General features: G+C 37.6%; 1 protein-coding gene across 3 annotated transcripts in view; it reads right to left on the bottom strand.

The window, feature by feature from the left end:
• The window catches only part of ATP8A1 (ATPase phospholipid transporting 8A1), a 235,941-nt gene that overhangs the window by 186,579 nt on the left and 31,189 nt on the right, over nucleotides 1-18,173 (bottom strand). For all 3 annotated transcript variants that reach the window (XM_081225745.1, XM_081225744.1, XM_081225746.1), the window contains exons 2-5: nucleotides 12,612-12,726; nucleotides 11,240-11,339; nucleotides 10,150-10,248; nucleotides 3,306-3,351 (exon numbers count right to left, since the gene is read on the bottom strand). In XM_081225745.1, coding sequence (XP_081081871.1) covers nucleotides 3,306-3,351; nucleotides 10,150-10,248; nucleotides 11,240-11,339; nucleotides 12,612-12,726 — 360 coding nt within the window. The remainder of the gene's footprint in view (nucleotides 1-3,305; nucleotides 3,352-10,149; nucleotides 10,249-11,239; nucleotides 11,340-12,611; nucleotides 12,727-18,173) is intronic.

The raw sequence follows: 18,173 nt of genomic DNA, 5'->3' as shown, positions 1-18,173 counted from the left end.
AAAGAGAACTAGCTCAATCACAACAAATTCTTATGGGGATTGGCTTCAATATACATATTATAATGATAATTACAAATGCATAATTAACAAATTTCTGCAGAGATAAGTTTGGCCAAGAAAACCCAATTTAGGACACAGAGTGAGAGACTGCCTCCTGTGTGTATGTAGACACGCGGAGGGAGGGTATGTCAGATATTGTGAGCTCAAATATTGAGGAAGAAATTAGAGAAAATAAGGTAAATTTAGATGCCAGGAAAACCTGGGGGTCCTGAATACGGCAGTGCTCTGGGCTTTTGGCAGTGGAAGTGATAAGTGGACACAGTGCTGTGTTCATAGGATGCAGAGCAGAGTAAAATGATGACATAATGACTTCAACAGAGACAGTAAAGAGGAGGCAAGAACTTCTACCATGTTAGTTTTTTTTTTTTTAATCTTATCAGCGCCTGCAGAACAGTCTGGGACACAGTGTTTTGGAAATACTGCTTTTCATCTTGCTCACACCCTAGGTAATGAATTTTCAAGGAGGCTCCTTTCATTTCTAGTCTCTTCCTGCTTCCTATCTGTACTGAAGTATCTATACAGAGAGTGGTTCTTTCACTCACATAGAGCACCTGCTAAGGACGGGCCCCTGGGCTAGAGTTGTGAGGACACAAAGATGAGGAAGACCGGCCCTCTGCAGAAACCCCTGATCAAGTTCATTAATTGGTGAAAATGAGGCATCAGACAGGTACCAGTCCACTGAAAATGTTGTAAGTGAAATCATGAATCTGTATTTCTGAAGTCACTAGGGAATGACAGAGAAAAAAAGTCACTCTTTAGTGCCTCAATGCAAAATAAGGAGAGAAAATATTCATTTTTCTAAGAATATAGGAGGATTAATATTTGAAGCTGAGGGAAAGACATCCTCATATATTACATGGTCTTGATAAACATTTAGAAAATGAAATTTAAGTAAAATACTAAAAATATCTGTCATGATTAATTGCCTGTCAAAAATAACCCCCTTCCCACTCCTACACCACTTCCTGCCTCAACTCAGGAAAGCAAATTGAATTTCAGTCTGGCCTACCGACAGATGGCTTTCATATAAAGTATCAGTAATTTGAGTTATCTGACAGCAAATAGTATCCTACTCAAACATTTGTTATCACCTATCAACTGCAAAATCAAAAAGATGACCAAATACTCAAACTAGGCAAAGGAAAAAGAAAGAACGATTCGATTCTCTTAGAAAACAATCAAGTAGCAAACTAAAGACCATAATTTCTTGAACATGGGCTTTCCAACTATTCTGACTTAAAATGATTTTTATATGTAAGCCTTAATATTTTATTTTTGACATGAGTTTTCTACACTATAGAAGACTTTCCTCTCACTTTTTAACCACAGAGCTAATCTTGTTAATCCAGAATGAATTGGTGAACCAAGAAATAATCTTTTCTCTGAATAGTGGGCAAAAAGGGAGTATTTCTGGAAGTACCTGGAAAATCAGAGAACCCACCCATACAAGGCGTGGTAGCTTAAATCAACATGGCTATGACGGCTACTCTTCAACTGTACAATGTTGACTTCTTGTGCCAAGGCTTGAAAATAAGTAACTGCTAGTCCCTGAGGATAGGAGCCCTCTGCCACAAGACACATTATGTATTGGAAAAAACAGTTACATATTTTTGGTTCAAAAGCCATTACTGAACATTCTGAGCAACATGGCAACAAATGCAAAAACTGCACCACTTGCCAAAAATACCAGTACCTGAAACATTTTTGCTTTTTTTTTCCCCCCTTTCAGTACCTATGGCTGTCCCTTCCCACCTAAACCCCTAGAGTAGCTTAGTCCTCAAGCTTCTAAGAGCCCCCTATTCCGTGTCACTCTGCTCTCCGACTTTAATCTGCATGTTTACCTTATCTCTTTTTGGTTTGTAAACCTTCAACAGCTACTCAGCATACGTAAGAAAAGTTGGAATCTCCTGGCTTGGCATTCAAGGCCTTGTAAAATTTGACCCCGGTCTACCTTTCTGATCATGTCTTTGCTTCCCTTTGCCAGGAATCTCCTTTCCCCATCTGGCACTCTAGTGGTTCCACAAAGCAATCCAACAGCCGTCTTCATCTCTGCTCAGGAAAAGCTCTCTTCACCCTTCCTCACTTGGCACACAGGCAACGTCTTGCCCAGGTGCCTCTGCTCATCCAAACTTTTCCCGAAATTCAAGATCTAGCTCAAGTTACGCCACAATTCTCTCCTGCTTTTGAATTCGTAGAGCATTTGCCACAGGAACCAGCATTTGCCACAAAAATCTAGAGACAATGAGATCACGTAATCCAAATCCTTCATTTTCCACACAAGATCATTTTTCACCTTTATAGAGTTCTCATCTTATACTTTTTCATATGTCCCGTAATAAGTATAATCTCAGTACATATTTATTAGGTGATACTTTAATAAATGTACCTTTTTCAAATGCATCAAAGATCAGCAGATAATCCCTTTGGTAGAAGGTGGTAAGAAGAGAAGCAGGGTATTTTGACAGAGTCCCATAAAAGTCAGAGCCATATAAAAATATTGTTTTTAATTACCAGCTAATTTTGGCAGACATGGCTGATCCTCATCACATCAGGGAACTTCAGAGAGAGATGGGATTCTCAGACTGGGAAAGCTCAGGGATGGGGTAAGATGTCTGTTTCACATGTTCCTGGGTATTTTTTTTTTTTTTAAATTGAGAGCACAAAGTCTATTTGCTTGTGTTGAAGGTCATTTGGGTTTCAACTCCATCAAAATGAGACCCACAACAAAAGAGCCACATCAACATGCCATGTGCTTTCCAGAAGCTGGCCTGGTTTTAACTGTTTTATTTATTTCTGGAGTATATATCTTCTGCAAGTAAAGGATAATTCAAAGTGCTTCCAATATACCTTTTACTCAAGTAACATCACATCTGATTATTTTCTATAAATCATACCTAGAGTACATCTATAGATCATACACACACACCCAAAGACATTTTGTAGCACTTAACACTGTCAAAACAACTGCAGATTTTATGGACAGTACTTGTGAGAACATTGCTATGAGGCACTTAAAATGTATTAAAAATATTACTTTTCAAAACTATGAATATTACCCCTGTAAATCACTCTAATGTGAATTTAAGTGTCATGCTAATAAATGCTACAAAGGAAGAATCTATCCTGGAACAAAAACTTAAGAGATACACAGTGTTTTCAGTTGAATTATATTTAATTGAAGTGATTTGTATATATTACTATGAGTGTATTTGACAGATACGAGAAACAAAATGTAGAATTCTTACCTTGGGTCTGTTTCTTGTTCACTGCATTATCAGCTTTATGTCGTTTCTAAAATTTAAAAGCAAAAAAGCAAAAACTGTGAAAAAGTGGATGAGATTAACAAAACAAGATAGCACCTATTACAAAAGAGAGATTTTTAAAACTTATGTTTCTCAAAGCTTCTATCCTTTCACACCCATATCAATTTTATAAGTACGCCCAGGGTGTCGTAATGGGAATAATCCGGGTATGCAGGAATTTTAAAATTGAAAGTGCAATCCATAGCATCTTTATATGCTACTCCTGTTCTGGGAGTACAGGGGTGTGGTCCTCGGAGAGATCTTACATTATCATACAGGCATGATTAAAATTTTAATGTACTAGAAAAGATGGAGCTGAAAGGCTAATTTAGACTTTTGTTTAAATAACTTACTTAAAAAAGAAGATTGCCCATGAGAATTACCTATAATAACTACCATTTAATAATGGTACTGAAAGATTTTCAGTTTCTTATGAAATTCATTATCTAATTAGCTGAGTACATCCTCTATAATTTAATGACATGCCGATGTCTGTCAATGACGGGAACCAAATATATCTACCGTTTGCACAAAGCTGCTTCTCCCCACTGTTCCCCTACAGCCCCCTCTCCCACTACCACAAGTCACTGAGTCTCATTTTCCCTCCTCCCAAAGCAAGAAAAAAGTAGAACGGTAAACAAATGAGTTAGTCTAAGTCTAGGTGGGTGAGTCTGAAAAGCTACAAAGCCAAGATTTTATAGCAGTAAGAAAGAGAAAGGGAAGGTCAGAGGAAAGGTGAGAATTTGAGTGGCCAGGGGAGGCTATCTTCTCTACGGTTCAACTAGAGGTTTTCCACGGCTTCTGTCTAAACTTACAGCATCGAGCATAACACATCAGCCTCTGCTGATGCTGAAGAAACGTGTTGAGTGTAACTGACTCTGAGCTCAAAGATGCTATCATATAAAGCCCAGGGTCAGGTTTAGCTGCGCATACCTGACCACAAGGTGGGTTGGCATGAGTGTAATAAAATGAGTTCCTAAGTTCCCCGTTGGAGAAGAAACATGGTTTTTAGAATCACAGGCACAAATGAAAACACTTTTCCAGAGAAAAGCCTGGGCTGGTAGATGAGCACTCCAAGACACAGCAGCGCTGACGAGGAGTGGCATAATAGCTGACACTGTGAGCTCAGTTCATCCAAACAATCAGCCACTGAACTGCACAAAATGCAAATAAGGCATTCAGAATGCCTCTGTGGAAGGCTTGTTGAAAATGATTCCTGCCACATCCATATGCAGGAACACACCACAATTCTTTCTCAATAAAACACTCACTAATAAAAGTGTAACAATGCAGACTTTTAATAGTCAAATTATTGCTTCCAAAAGTAATAAGCACACGATTTGCCAGCAAAGGTTCTTAAATAAATTTTTATTTATTTGTTAAATTTGTAGCATCACTGGAGAATATTTTATGATTGATAAAACTCTAAAATACTTACTCTTTTTTTTGTGTGTGTGTGAATAAAGATCTTAAGAAAATTAGGAAGTAACCCAAAATAAATTTTGGTCCAAAATAAATTTGGTCCAAGGCAAATTTAGATATCTGAAGGCAGTGCAAATATTTCCAAAACAACGCACATCTATGACAGACAATGGTTAGACTTCCAACTGAAGGAGACAAATAAAAGCTAATTAATGAAACCCTCCACTTAAACTGGAAATTTAATCTTAGTGAAACTTAAGGAGATCCTGAACATTTCTTTCCATCTGCAGAGAATTCTTATATAGGAGCCTCTCCTTCCTCAGCCTTCCCACCACAGAATAAATTAGGTTACTTGTCAAGAAACAATTGTTTTGAATATACATAAGAATCCAACCCAGATAGGTACATTCTAATCTTATCATTACATTGTATCCGAAAGGGATCCTATTTCTTCTAAAACTAATAGTTCAGAAGAAATTAGTAAAGCTATTTTCTGAGTTCAAATACTTCTACTGTCCTGTAATCAGAGTTCACTTAATATCACTGAGAGCTAGTGAATTATTTAATATTATCAATATTTGATTGACAGTGGTCCAATAAACTCTACTGTATAAATAGTGCCATGAACTTTATGGTTCTTAAGCATGTGGTACTGACTACCCCTTCCTTCTGGAAATCCTTCCTTCCCTCCCTAGACATATCTTTTTTTTTTTTTAATTTTTTTAATTTTTTATTTTTTTTATTAGTTTCTGCTTTATAACAAAGTGAATCAGTCATACATAGACATCTGTTCCCACATCCCTTCCCTCATGCATCTCCCTCCCTCCCACCCTCCCCATCCCACCCCTCCAGGCGGTCACAAACCACCAAGCTGATCTCCCTGTGCTCTGCGGCTGCTTCCCACTATCTATCTACCTTACGTTTGGTACTGTATATATGTCCATGCCTCTCTTTCGCTTTGTCACAGCTTACCCTTCCCCTTCCCCACCTAGACATATCTTAAGACATCATTACCCAGGTGTTCTACCTGCACCATGGCCCCTTCTTTATCTCTCTGAGATGGACTTCCTCAAGGCTTACTCCCTGCCCTCTCCACTTCTCACTCTCTACTCTCTTAGTTCATTCATAACTGTAATTTCAATGATAACTATTATCTATCTAACTATACCAGTCAAGACTCTCATCTGAACTCCAGACTATTATATCCAGTTGCCTCCCTGACAGCTCCCTCTGGCAGTCTCAAAGGCATCTTACACTATGTCCAAAAGGCAATCTCTGACTTTAACCCCCAAGACTAGGTACTTGTCTCAGAATGGAACCATATACCATCCACTTGCACAAACCAGCAACTTGAGAGTCGTAAGTACCTTCTTTCCTTTTCACTCCCATCCAATGTATTTCTTCATTCAATAAATGTTAACAAAATACTGTGTCAGGCCCTGTTACTATTGCTGATACAGCAATGAACAAGAGACAAAAACTCCTGCTCTCATGGAACTTACATTCTAGTTGTTATAGATAAAACATTAATAAAATGAGTAAGATATACAGCATTTCAGATGGTGATAAGTCTTGTCAATTTTACTCCTAAATATATATTGAATTCATTTTTCCATATTTCTTTATCTTTACAATACCACTTAGTTTAAGACATCTTTATGTTTTCATACCAACTACTACCAAAATCCTCTCTTCTTTCCTTGCAATCCATTTTCTATATTTTAGTCAAAAAGATCTTTGAATGATGACCACACAGTTAACATTTATTCAGCACTAATTATATACTAAGCACCGCTCTAAGGACTTTAGTGCATCATTTAATTCTCCTAATAGCTGGTGTGGTTACCTGAGTAACGTCTGTCCCCTGTACTAGACTGCAAGCTTGATCATAACTACTTTCACTCACTGGCATATTCCCAGGATTTGGCCTCTGAACACTGTAGATTTTAAATAAGTATTTGCTTTATAATGAATAAAGTTTATCAGTGTTTAAGTGAACAAGTGTATAGCAAAGAAGGCATGCGTTTAAAGGTGAATATTATCAAGTTAACAAACAACCTTGACTCTTACCATAAGAATTAACATTTGACATTATGCAGCTTTTTTTTAAACTAAGAGTTCTCCAATAATTCTATATTTTCAAGTAAGTGTATATGTAATTTGTTACTTACACACAAAAATAGGAAATCATATTATGTTAAGGTGTCCAAAGCATTGAGAGTTAAAATGCACTGGGGTTGTTGAGTCTTAGGTAATTCTTACTGTGTTATTGTAAAAATTTTTTTAAAAAGGTTGTTTAACAGAACATAAAGGAAAGCTTACTAGAATGTAAGCTTTGTTTCATTCACTGATGTAAGAGTGGTAGGCATTACTGTATTCGCCAATATCTAATTCTCCTCTATTGCTATGGACACTGAGATTATAGCTCCCTTTTGTCATGTCACTAGTTCTAATATTGTGCTGTAAGCAGATGTGATATGCACCATTTCTATGTACCTCCATTCTCTCCCTTCCTCTGTTCTGGTGACCACTAATATCCCACACAGCAGAGCCCTGGTTCAGCTGCATCCCTGAATGACTACATGAACAATGGTGCCTCCTGCCCTCCCTTCCTCCTGTACAAAAACCTGTAGTGTTTTTGAGTACATGAAAAATCAACTTATGTTTAAGCCCCTGACATTTGGGACTTGATTAGTGCAGCAAAAGTTTAACACATCCTAAAACATACCCTAATGAATGCTGGGCACCTAAGTACTGCTTCACATATCTTTGTTGAATAAATGAAAAATTATATGTACTAATTATAATTACTGATAAAGATACTCTTTGTCCAACTATCTAAATGATTATCTGATTGTTTTTCCTTTTCTAGGGAGTAACATTTCAAACTTTCTATCACCTTATACATTGACATAAACTTCTTATTAAACCATTCTTACAGAACATTTTTAGTTAATTTCTTAACACTGTTTTTCTTTATTGGAAAACTACTTCACATGATATCTTATTTAGCCACAATACTATTATTACATCCTTCAGGAACTGCCTGATTAGCTGCTTTCCAATAGTATCCAGTTATTACATATGCCAATAAGAGTTCTGTTAAAAACAAGCAAAATTCTTGGCTACTACTTTATTTACCATGTATTTTCATAGAGAGAGATACTAGAAACCATAGCTAGAGAGTTTATAGTTTTGCTAGGGAAAAGGGAAAAAAAAGGAAAGGCAGTTTAGAGCAGTGATTATAAAGCAGGGGCTCTGGAACCAAACAGCCTTATTTGAATTCTGACAGCCCCAGTTATTAGCTCTGTGACCTTGGGCAAGTTAACTTACCCCTCTGTGCCTCCTCTCCCACATCTTTAAAATGGGGATAATATCAATAATCTTTAAAGTTGTTATAAGATTTAATAAATTAAAAGGACATAGAGCAAGTATATGGAACCCAGAAGGTCAATAAATGTTATTAATATTATCATTGGTGACTTGCTACAATAATACAGAGGAAGAACACTGGATGGGATGGAATTCTGATTCCATTGATTTCTTGCACAAGTTACACAACCTCAGCCTCAGCTTTCTTACCTTTAAAACGCGGCTAAAAATCTAACTTGCAAAGTTACTGAATGAATTAAATTTTTAAAAATTTGCAAAAATGACAGCACAATGCCTAGCAAATAAGAGATGTTCAATGAAAATTAGGTTAAACAAAGAAAGAAAGGGGAATATACATAAGGCAAAGAAAGAGACAAAACTGTAGTAAAGACCAGTCCTTAAGGACTGCCAAGTGCAAGTACTATTTAAAGGATGGTAACTCTGTGTGGAGTTATACAGGTGAGAAGAGAGTCCCTTAAATTTTCAGCTAGTGGTCCCCAGCAAGTATGCCATTTCCAGCTAGAGGACTATGATATTTTACACACACACACACACACACACACCCTCTGCTTGTACCCCTAGACACTTGGATGTTTTTGAGGCTGATGATCTAAATGGTTAGTTGACCAATTTCTAATATGCCTAGTGATGTTACAGCTCATGTGCTCTTCATGAGATCCCAATTTGATTCTTTACAAAAATAATATCAATGTTTGTACAACTTTAAATTGGAGCTTTCTAAAGAATGTCTCAGCCTTTCCTTGTCTTACCATCTGACTTGCCTAAGGCTTGACAGATGATCATTTCAGACAGGCAATGTATTTAAAGGGCACAGAAAAAAAATATTAGCTTCCTCAACTAAAGTAGTTAAAATAACGGTGAAACAGGAAAAAGGAAAGTCTGATTTTATTTTGGGCAACTTATTTTATAAAGGGGAAACTGATTTCCCCTTTTCTCTACTACTACAGAATAATAAAAATAGCAAATTTGCTGTTACTTTCTTTTAATAAAAGGAAACAGAACTACTAAAATAAGATGAAAAGGAATCAAAGGTATTTAATAAGGTGAAAACTGTGGCATATAAATGAAAAAATAAAAAAATACAAAAAACTCTACATTTAGAGAATTTGGAGGTTACCATGTTTAACCTGAAATAATGTTCACATTGAAAATTGAGCATACTTGAAAACTGTGCAAATATAGTTTTCTCTCCAAGCCAATTACTACATTCAAATTAATTTATTTCATTACAAAGGTACAAACCTAAGGGGTCATGTAATAAGCATTCTGTAATATTAATCCTATAGCAATCAAGAGGAATTAACTCTAGGGATGGGAGCATATTTTATGTTTAAATTTTTATTGAAGTATAGTTAATTTACATTGTGTTAGTCTCAAGTGTACAGCAAAGTGATTCAGTTATCATATATATCTATTCTTTTTTTTAACATCTTTATTGGAGTATAGTTGCTTTACAATGGTGTGTTCTAACACATATATATGGAATCTAAGAAAAAAAAAGAAAAGGTCATTAAGAACCTAGGGGTAAGACGGGAATAAAGACACAGACCTACTAGAGAAGGGACTTGAGGATACAGGGAGGGGGAAGGGTAAGCTGTGACAAAGTGAGAGAGTGGCATGGACATATATACACTACCAAATGTAAAACAGATAGCTAGTGGGAAGCAGCCGCATAGCACAGGGAGATCAGCTCGGTGGTTTGTGACCACCTAGAGGGGTGGGATAGGGAGGGTGGGAGGGAGGGAGACGCAAGAGGGAAGAGATATGGGAACATATGTATATGTATAACTGATTCACTTTGTTATAAAGCAGAAACTAATATACCATTGGGAGCATATTTTCAATACTTTAAAGTTGAATGGGTATTTTAAACAATCTGTGTCAAGAATTAACTTAGGAAGAAACTAATTTTTAAAAATATGTATATAAAAACAACAGAGTTACATTTATTTATGAAAAAACAAATACTTACAATATCTTCTATTATCTCTTTGACAGCTGCCACAGCTAAAATAAATAAGAGAGGAACCAGTGTTGTGTAGCGACCTGTTGGTGATACATCAGGTATTTGCTATCGGAAGAGAAAAAAAGGATGAGAAATTCAGTAAGAACTAGGTTTATAATACATTTAAAAAAAAACAAAGGCTTGGAGCTTCTTAAAATATGCTTCATTGATTTTACCATCTTGGTAGACTAACACTACGTGAGGTAATTTGCTTGTATCTAGCATGTAGCTGGGAGAGAGGGTTAATTAGCTTCACAGCAAGCAGTTGTGTGTAGGACTAACACCTACATAGGGGGATTGGTTAACCAAATTACAGCATGTCCATGTACTAAAATTTCACACAACCATTAAGGATGTTATTTTAGAAACACAATGAATCATATGGGAAAATATCCACACATTATTATATGGATAAAGCAGATGATAAGACATATATACTTTAAGATCCTCTTTTTGTAAAGTAAGTCAATTAACAATGCTTGGGATGAAAAAAAAAAAAAAAGAACAGAAGGATAAACACCCAAACTTTAAGACAGTAATTGCCTCTTGGTGGTGGTAGAATAATAAGAGTTATAAAATTTTTTCTTTGTTGTGTTTTCTTATTCTTTTTGCATGAACATAGACTACTTTTTAATCAAATGAAACTTTTTTCCTAATTACAACTAACCCAAATATAAAATGAAAAAAATTTTAAATGGTAACTTACATTCTAAGGTTCAGAATTGACAATGTTACTGTTACTAAAATAACTTACTAGTTTAAGAAAAAGTCCCATCCTCCTTTACTACCCAAAATGAACAGTCCCCGCCACATTAAATTTACAGAATGTTTAAAATAAGTTGATAAAAATGAATAAAAAACAAAAAGAATCAAAAGGCTTGATAAGGTAGCAGCAGTATTCTAACTCAGCTTGCAGCAGGAGCTGGAAATGCCCACCAAACCAGCTTATCTCTCTGTGCTTAGATAAGCTTCAGAAGATTGGTCATGGGCTTAAGGAAAACATTTATTAATATCTGAACATATGACTTTGAGCTAAGGTTTTACAACATGACTTTACCTGAAGCAGTGCAATAAAGAGAAAAAATGAATTAGCAGCTCTTCTGAATTGAGAGTAGAGAAATCTTGGAAGGAATGTGATTACGTTATATTTTGCAGTGCTAGAAAACAAAAATGAAAAGCAGTATAAAAGTTAATTACTCCACAATTATCACCCATGTTTACAAAATTCTATTATCGCCATATAAAAAATTAAATGATGAACAAATGCCCTGTGTTTTAAATCGGGAGAATACTGCAAATGGTCATTAACTTCAAAGAAAAGGAGTGAAAGGAACTATCTAAATAGTAAGAGTTTAATTTTCTGCACAATATCTTTTGTTCTCTTTGGCCAATCATCCTGTTATCATTACTAGCAACAGCTTACAAAGAAGAGCACCTTTAGTTAAGATAGTGTATAATATGTTAATAGATAATAAAATCTTGCAAAAAAAAATCAGCAATTTGAGCAAGACCAGAAACATCAAATAGAGGGACTTCCCTGGATAACGTCAGAGAAATGGGGAGTTTTGTGGGGTTCTGTCTGAATTTTCTTCATGGCTCCTCTAGAAACTTGGCTAGGACTCCACACCAAACACATCAGATATGTCCACAGTCAGAAAGATATCACCATTTAGGTCTCAGAAATATCCAATGTTCCTCTTGTTAATTAAATAGAAAGGAGATTAAAGGGACACATGTCACACTCCTTACGCTCAGAAAAGTTACTGTAGAATTTGAAGGTGTAAATATTAATTTTAAACGGTCATTTCACAAATCTAGGAGTTTGGTCACCAGAAAACTACTGGGCTGACGTGTGGCGGGAAGGGGGTTGGTGTTCACTTGGTTCCGGAGGCCACTTAGTGAATAGTGCTTATAACAGCAATAGTTTTACATTATTGTTGGAAGGAAAATAGAACAGTGAAGTAATTCTCACACCTTCCATTCCTTGACACCATATGAAATTTTGCAAGTATCGAAAGCCAGTATTTAAAGACTATTTAACAAAAAGGAGTTCTAAGTGAAGAACTGCAAAGCCTTCTTTTAAAAGGTGAAAACTTGTTAATCAAAAACAACAGTTCATGGGTCTATTAATCCATGGCACATACCCATGAACAGTTTTCATTATTCAGATACTGTAACTAGAATTGGTAGCATACATATGGCTGCTTAGCCCTTCTTCTCCTTCCTGCTACTAGATTCTTATTAACATCTCCTTCTTGGCTAGAAGATGGAGAAACAGCTGAAACACACTGCCTCCAGTAAGCTTTTAAATATTAAACTGATTTAACTGAAAGCTCCTTGCAAGCATTTTCATTTTGGTCCGGCAGGGGAGATGTCCTCCCAAGTTCTGCTGTAATAGCTAGTCCCAAGCATTCTTTGGTAGTTCTTACCTGACATGGTTATTGCAGAACTTTGTCAGCTGGGGCTGGTTGATGAATATAGTCCTTACTTCCTCCTGGTCAGCCAGTGAAGTCTTCTCTGAAACATCATCAGTCTTCTCATAACCTTAAAGAGAGAGAGTCTTATTTGATAAGAAATGTTTCATTTTATTATCCAGACCAAAAACACATTTCATAAATATCCTAGAGCCTAAAATCTGTTAAAAGCTATCTGCTTCCTTGTTATTGGTGTTGCTTCTGTTCTAATAAAAGGAAAAATCCCCACATTTAACATTTCTACTAAATTTAAAAGGCAGCACTTAACAGTCATGTAAAAGCTGACCCATTTCAAAAAGAGTAACATCAATTTTTAATTTGTACCCATCTTTTCCCCAGAAATGCTCAACTTATTCCCTTCCATTACATAAAAATATGTCCAAAAGTAACACAAAATTCTAAAATGGTTTACACTTTTAGATAAGACTAACAAGACAGAGGTAATGACAATACATTCTGAAATTTTAAGCCTACACATTTAATGCTTTTCTGGTTTTGCTCTTTCTTTGTGAATAAAAACAGAGAAAAAGATAAACATTAAGGTTTAAATAGGCAATCACCACAATGATCTAACCCACTATGATCATCTTAATCTTTCCAGTAATTAGAATTTATGTTTATGAATGATCTTACGTTTCTTAAGATCAAGTCACCTCACCATCGTTGAAACAACGTAAATAGATACAGGCAATTTCAACTGGCTAACACCTTGTTGCAATGTTAACAACACTTTAAAAAATACATACAGCTTCTAGAAGAACAGAAAAAATTTTAAACTGCTTATTTTACTTTCTAGTGAGAATTAAATGAGACTGAATTAAATCAGTCCCTTACCCCTTTCCTCGAGTCACCAACAGTACTTTATCTCAAATACCCACTTTTCTTCTCTTTTCTGCCTAGTCAGTGCCAACTCCTCCCAAAAGACCTGCCAACAGGGGTCTCTTCTGAAGTATTCTCTGGTGCTAAAGTCAGTGCACCTTCACTATGTTCCCACAGGCCTCTGTACCTCCTCTGTCCCTTGAGTCTGTCCCCTACCAGAATGGAACTCCCTGGGGCCACAGCTGAGTGCTACTTATCTTCCAATACCAGTACTAACAAACAGCAGGTACTCAATAAATGTTTGCCAAATAAATAAAAACTAAATGACAAAGGACTTGTTTTGTGCCCATTTCTTTGAGAGCAAGCAAATGATTCTCCACACACTGATAAAGAAACTGATGATAGCCATGTGATGGTAACAACTTGTACAATAAAAGCTTGCCTATGGGGTTCCATTACCCTATGAAACCAGAAAATCCTAGAAGCTTCCTACGAAGGTGGGGAACATGAGCATAGGGACTGGGAAGGTGAGAAACAGTGTAATTGTGTGCAGGACAGTGCAAACAGGACAACAGTGCTGAAGAATACACAAAAGGCAAGGTAAAGACAGGTGAGATACAGTGCTGAAAAAGCACACAGGCCAGGTTTAAAAGGACCTCTCATGCTTGTGAAGAAGTCTGGATCACATCTTCTCATTGGTAGTGAGCCACTGAAAGCTTGCCAAGGAGAGAGGCACAGAGTGAGAGCCACATTTTATTTATTTTTATTTATTTATTTATTTATTTTTGCGGTATGTGGTCCTCTCACTGTTGTGGCCTCTCCCGTTGCGGAGCACAGGCTCCGGACGCGCAGGCTCAATGGCTACGGCTCATGGGCCCCGCCGCTCCGCGGTATGTGGGATCTTCCCGGACTGGGGCACGAACCCATGTCCCCTGCATCGGCAGGTGGACTCTCAACCACTGCGCCACCAGGGAAGCCCAAGAGCCACATTTTATACTCATCACTTTGGAGGTCACATGGATCCAAACTAGGTACTGTCACACTCATTTTGCAGTTTAAGACATAATAGCAGCTTTGCCCATGGTCACATGGTTAATAATTATCTGTCTACTACACCATGTTTTAGATGCAACACAAACTTTCCTCCCTAGTGTATACAATCAAAATTCCATATAGGGATTGCTAAAGACTGAAATGTTTACGTCTCCTCCAAAATCCATCTGTTGAAATCCTAACCCTGGATGTGATGGTATTAGGAGGAGAAATTTTTTTGAGGTGATTAGGTCATGATGGTGGAATCCTCATAAAAGGGATTGTGCCCCTTTTAAAAGAGGTCCCAGAGAGATCCCTCACCGCCCCCCCCCCCCACCATGTGAGGACACAGCAAGAAGATGGTCCTCTATGAACCAGAAGGCGGGCCCTCACCAGACACCTAATCTGCCAGGGCCTTGATCTTGGACTTCCCAGGCTCCAGAATTGTGAGAAGTAAATTGTTATTCATAAACCAGCCAGTCTATAGTATTTTATTAAAGCAGCCTGAACAGACTAAGTCATGGATTATCAAACAGAGGCACTGCAATATTAAAATTCTTAGAAATCTTTTATTAGATTTTCCTTGATGACAGCACAAAGACTGTAGTGTACTGTTTACAGTACCTTAACTGGACAAAGTGCCTCAAGAAAACCAACTCTCCACTCTGCTTTGAAATGATATCCTCAAGTTGTACTTACTTTACGTAACTGGATGTTCTCAGCTGAGGTGTTAGGTGTCACTCCTTACCTGACACATCCATTTATACTGGGGTTTCAAATGCTGCCAGGTAAACTTGGACATCACCTCTCCCCATCACATATAAATCTGTATTCAAGAATTTCTTGGGGCAAAGGACCTTCCTAGGAAAAAGGGATTGGAATCGCCCCTTTCCTTAAATTTTGGTCGCATACTTCTGGGTTAGAGGTGAACACATCCCCTATAACCCATCAGTATGCACCAGACAACTCTGTTTTTATGCCTTTTTTTTTTTTTTTTAAATGTTCTCTGCAGGAGATTGGTTCAAGGTGGCGGAGTAGAAGGATGTGCTCTCGCTCCCCCTTGCAAGAGCACCAGAATCACAACTAACGGCTGAACAATCATTGACAGGAAGATCCTGGAACTCACCAAAAAAGATACCCCACATCCAAAGGCAAAGGAGAAGCCACAATGAGATGGTAGGAGGGAAGCAATCACAATAAAATCAAATTGCATAACTTCTGGGTGGGTGACTCACAAACTGGAGAACACTTAATACCACGAAAGTCCACCCACTGGAGTGAAGGTTCTGAGCCCCACGTCAGGCTTTCCAGCCTGAGGGTCCGGCAATGGGAAGAAGAATTCCTAGAGAATCAGACTTTGAAGGCTAGCGGGATTTGATTACAGGACTTCGACAGGACTGGGGGAAACAGAGACTCCACTCTTGGAGGGCACATACAAAGTGGTGTGCACAGGGGGACCCAGGGTAAGGAGCAGTGACCCCATAGGAGACTGATCCAGACCTACCTGCTAGTGTTGGAGGGTCTCCTGAAGAGGTGGGGGGTGGATGTGTCTCACCTTGGGACAAGAACACTGGCAGCAGAAGTTCTGGGAAGTACTCCTTGGCGTGAGACCTCACAGAGTCCGCCATGAGCCCCACCAAAGAGCCTGGGTAGGCTACAGTGTTGGGTCGCCTCAGGCCAAAAAACCAACAGGGAGGGAACACAGCCCCACCCATCAGCAGACAAGCAGATTAAAGTTCTACTGAACTCTGCCCACCAGGGCGACAGCCAGCTCTACCCACCACCAGTCCCTCCCATCAGGAAACTTGCACAAGCCTCTTAGATAGCCTAATCTACGAGAGGGCAGTCAGCAGAAGCAAGGAGAACTACACTCCTGCAGCCAGTGGAACAAAAACCACATTCAGACAGACAGACAAAATGAAAAGGCAGAGGGCTATGTACCAGATGAAGGAACAAGGTAAAACCCCAGAAAAACAACTAAATGAAATGGAGATAGGCAACCTTCCAGAAAAGGAAATCAGAATAACGATAGTGAGGATTATCCAGGACCCCCAGAATGGGGGCAAAGATCGAGAAGATGCAAGAAATCTTTAACAAAGACCCAGAAAAATTAAAGAACAAACAAACAGAGATGAACAATACAATAGCTGAAATGAAAAATACACTACAAGGAAATACACTACAAGCAGAATAACTGAGGCAGAAGAACGGATAAGTGACCTGGAAGACAGAATGGTGGAGTTCACTGCTGTGGAACAGAATAAAGAAAAAAGAATGAAAAGAAATGAAGACAGCCTAAGAGACCTCTGAGACAACATTAAATGCAACAACATTCGCATTATAGGGGTCCCAGAAGGAGAAGACAGAGGGAAGGGACCAGAGAAAATATTTCAAGAGATTATAGTCGAAAACTTCCCTAACATGGGAAAGGAAATAGCCACCCAAGTCCAGGAAGCGCAGAGAGTCCCATATAGGATAAACCCAAGGAGAAACATGCCAAAACACATAGTAATCAAACTGGCAAAAAATAAAGACAAAGAAAAATTATTGAAAGCAACAAGGGAAAAAAGAAAAATAACATACAAGGGAACTCCCATAAGGTTAACAGCTGATTTCTCAGCAGAAACTCTACAAGCCAAAAGGGAGTGGCATGACATATCTAAAGTGATGAAAGGGAAGAACCTACAACCAAGATTATTCTACCCAGCAAGGATCTCATTCAGATTCGATGGAGAAATGAAAAGGTTTACAGACAAGCAAAAGCTAAGAGAATTCAGCACCACCAAAACAGCTCTACAACAAATGTTAAAGAACTTCTCTAAGTGGGAAACACAAGAGAAGTAAAGGACCTACAAAAACAAACCTAAAACAATCAAGAAAATGGTAATAGGAACATACATATCGATAATTACCTTAGACGTGAATGGACTAAATGCTCCAACCAAAAGAAACAGCCTCGCTGATGGATAAAAACAAGACCCATATATATGCTGTCTACAAGAGACCCCCTTTAGACCTAGGGACATATACAGACTGAAAGTAAAGGGATGGAAAAAGATATTACATGCAAATAGAAATAAAAAAAAAGCTGGAGTAGCAATACTCATATCAGATAAAATAGACTTTAAAATAAAGAATGTTACAAGAGACAAGGAAGGACACTACATAATGATCAAGGGATCAATCCAAGAAGATGATATAACAATTATCAATATATATGCACCCAACATAGGAGCACCTCAATACATAAGGTAACTGCTAACAGCTATAAAAGAGGAAGTTGACAGTAACACAATAATAGTGGGGGACTTTAACACCTCACTTACACCAATGGACAGATCATCCAAAATGAAAATAAATAAGGAAACAGAAGCTTTAAATGAAACAAAAGACCAGATAGATTTAATTGATATTTATAGGACATTCTATCCAAAAACAGCAGATTACACTTTATTCTCAAGTGTGCATGGAACATTCTCCAGGATTGATCACATCTTGGGTCACAAATCAAGTCTCAGTAAATTTTAAATCATATCAAGCATCTTTTCTGACCACAACGCTATGAGATTAGAAATCAGTTACAGGGAAAAAAACGTAAAAACACAAACACATGGAGGCTAAAGAATATATTACTAAATAACCAAGAGATCACTGAAGAAATCAAAG

The sequence above is a fragment of the Mesoplodon bidens genome (assembly GCF_964165515.1).
Source record: "Mesoplodon bidens genome assembly, chromosome: 1".
Classification (NCBI taxonomy): domain Eukaryota; kingdom Metazoa; phylum Chordata; class Mammalia; order Artiodactyla; family Ziphiidae; genus Mesoplodon; species Mesoplodon bidens.
The sequence above is the reverse complement of the archived record's forward strand: the minus strand, read 5'-3'. Positions and strand labels throughout refer to the sequence as shown.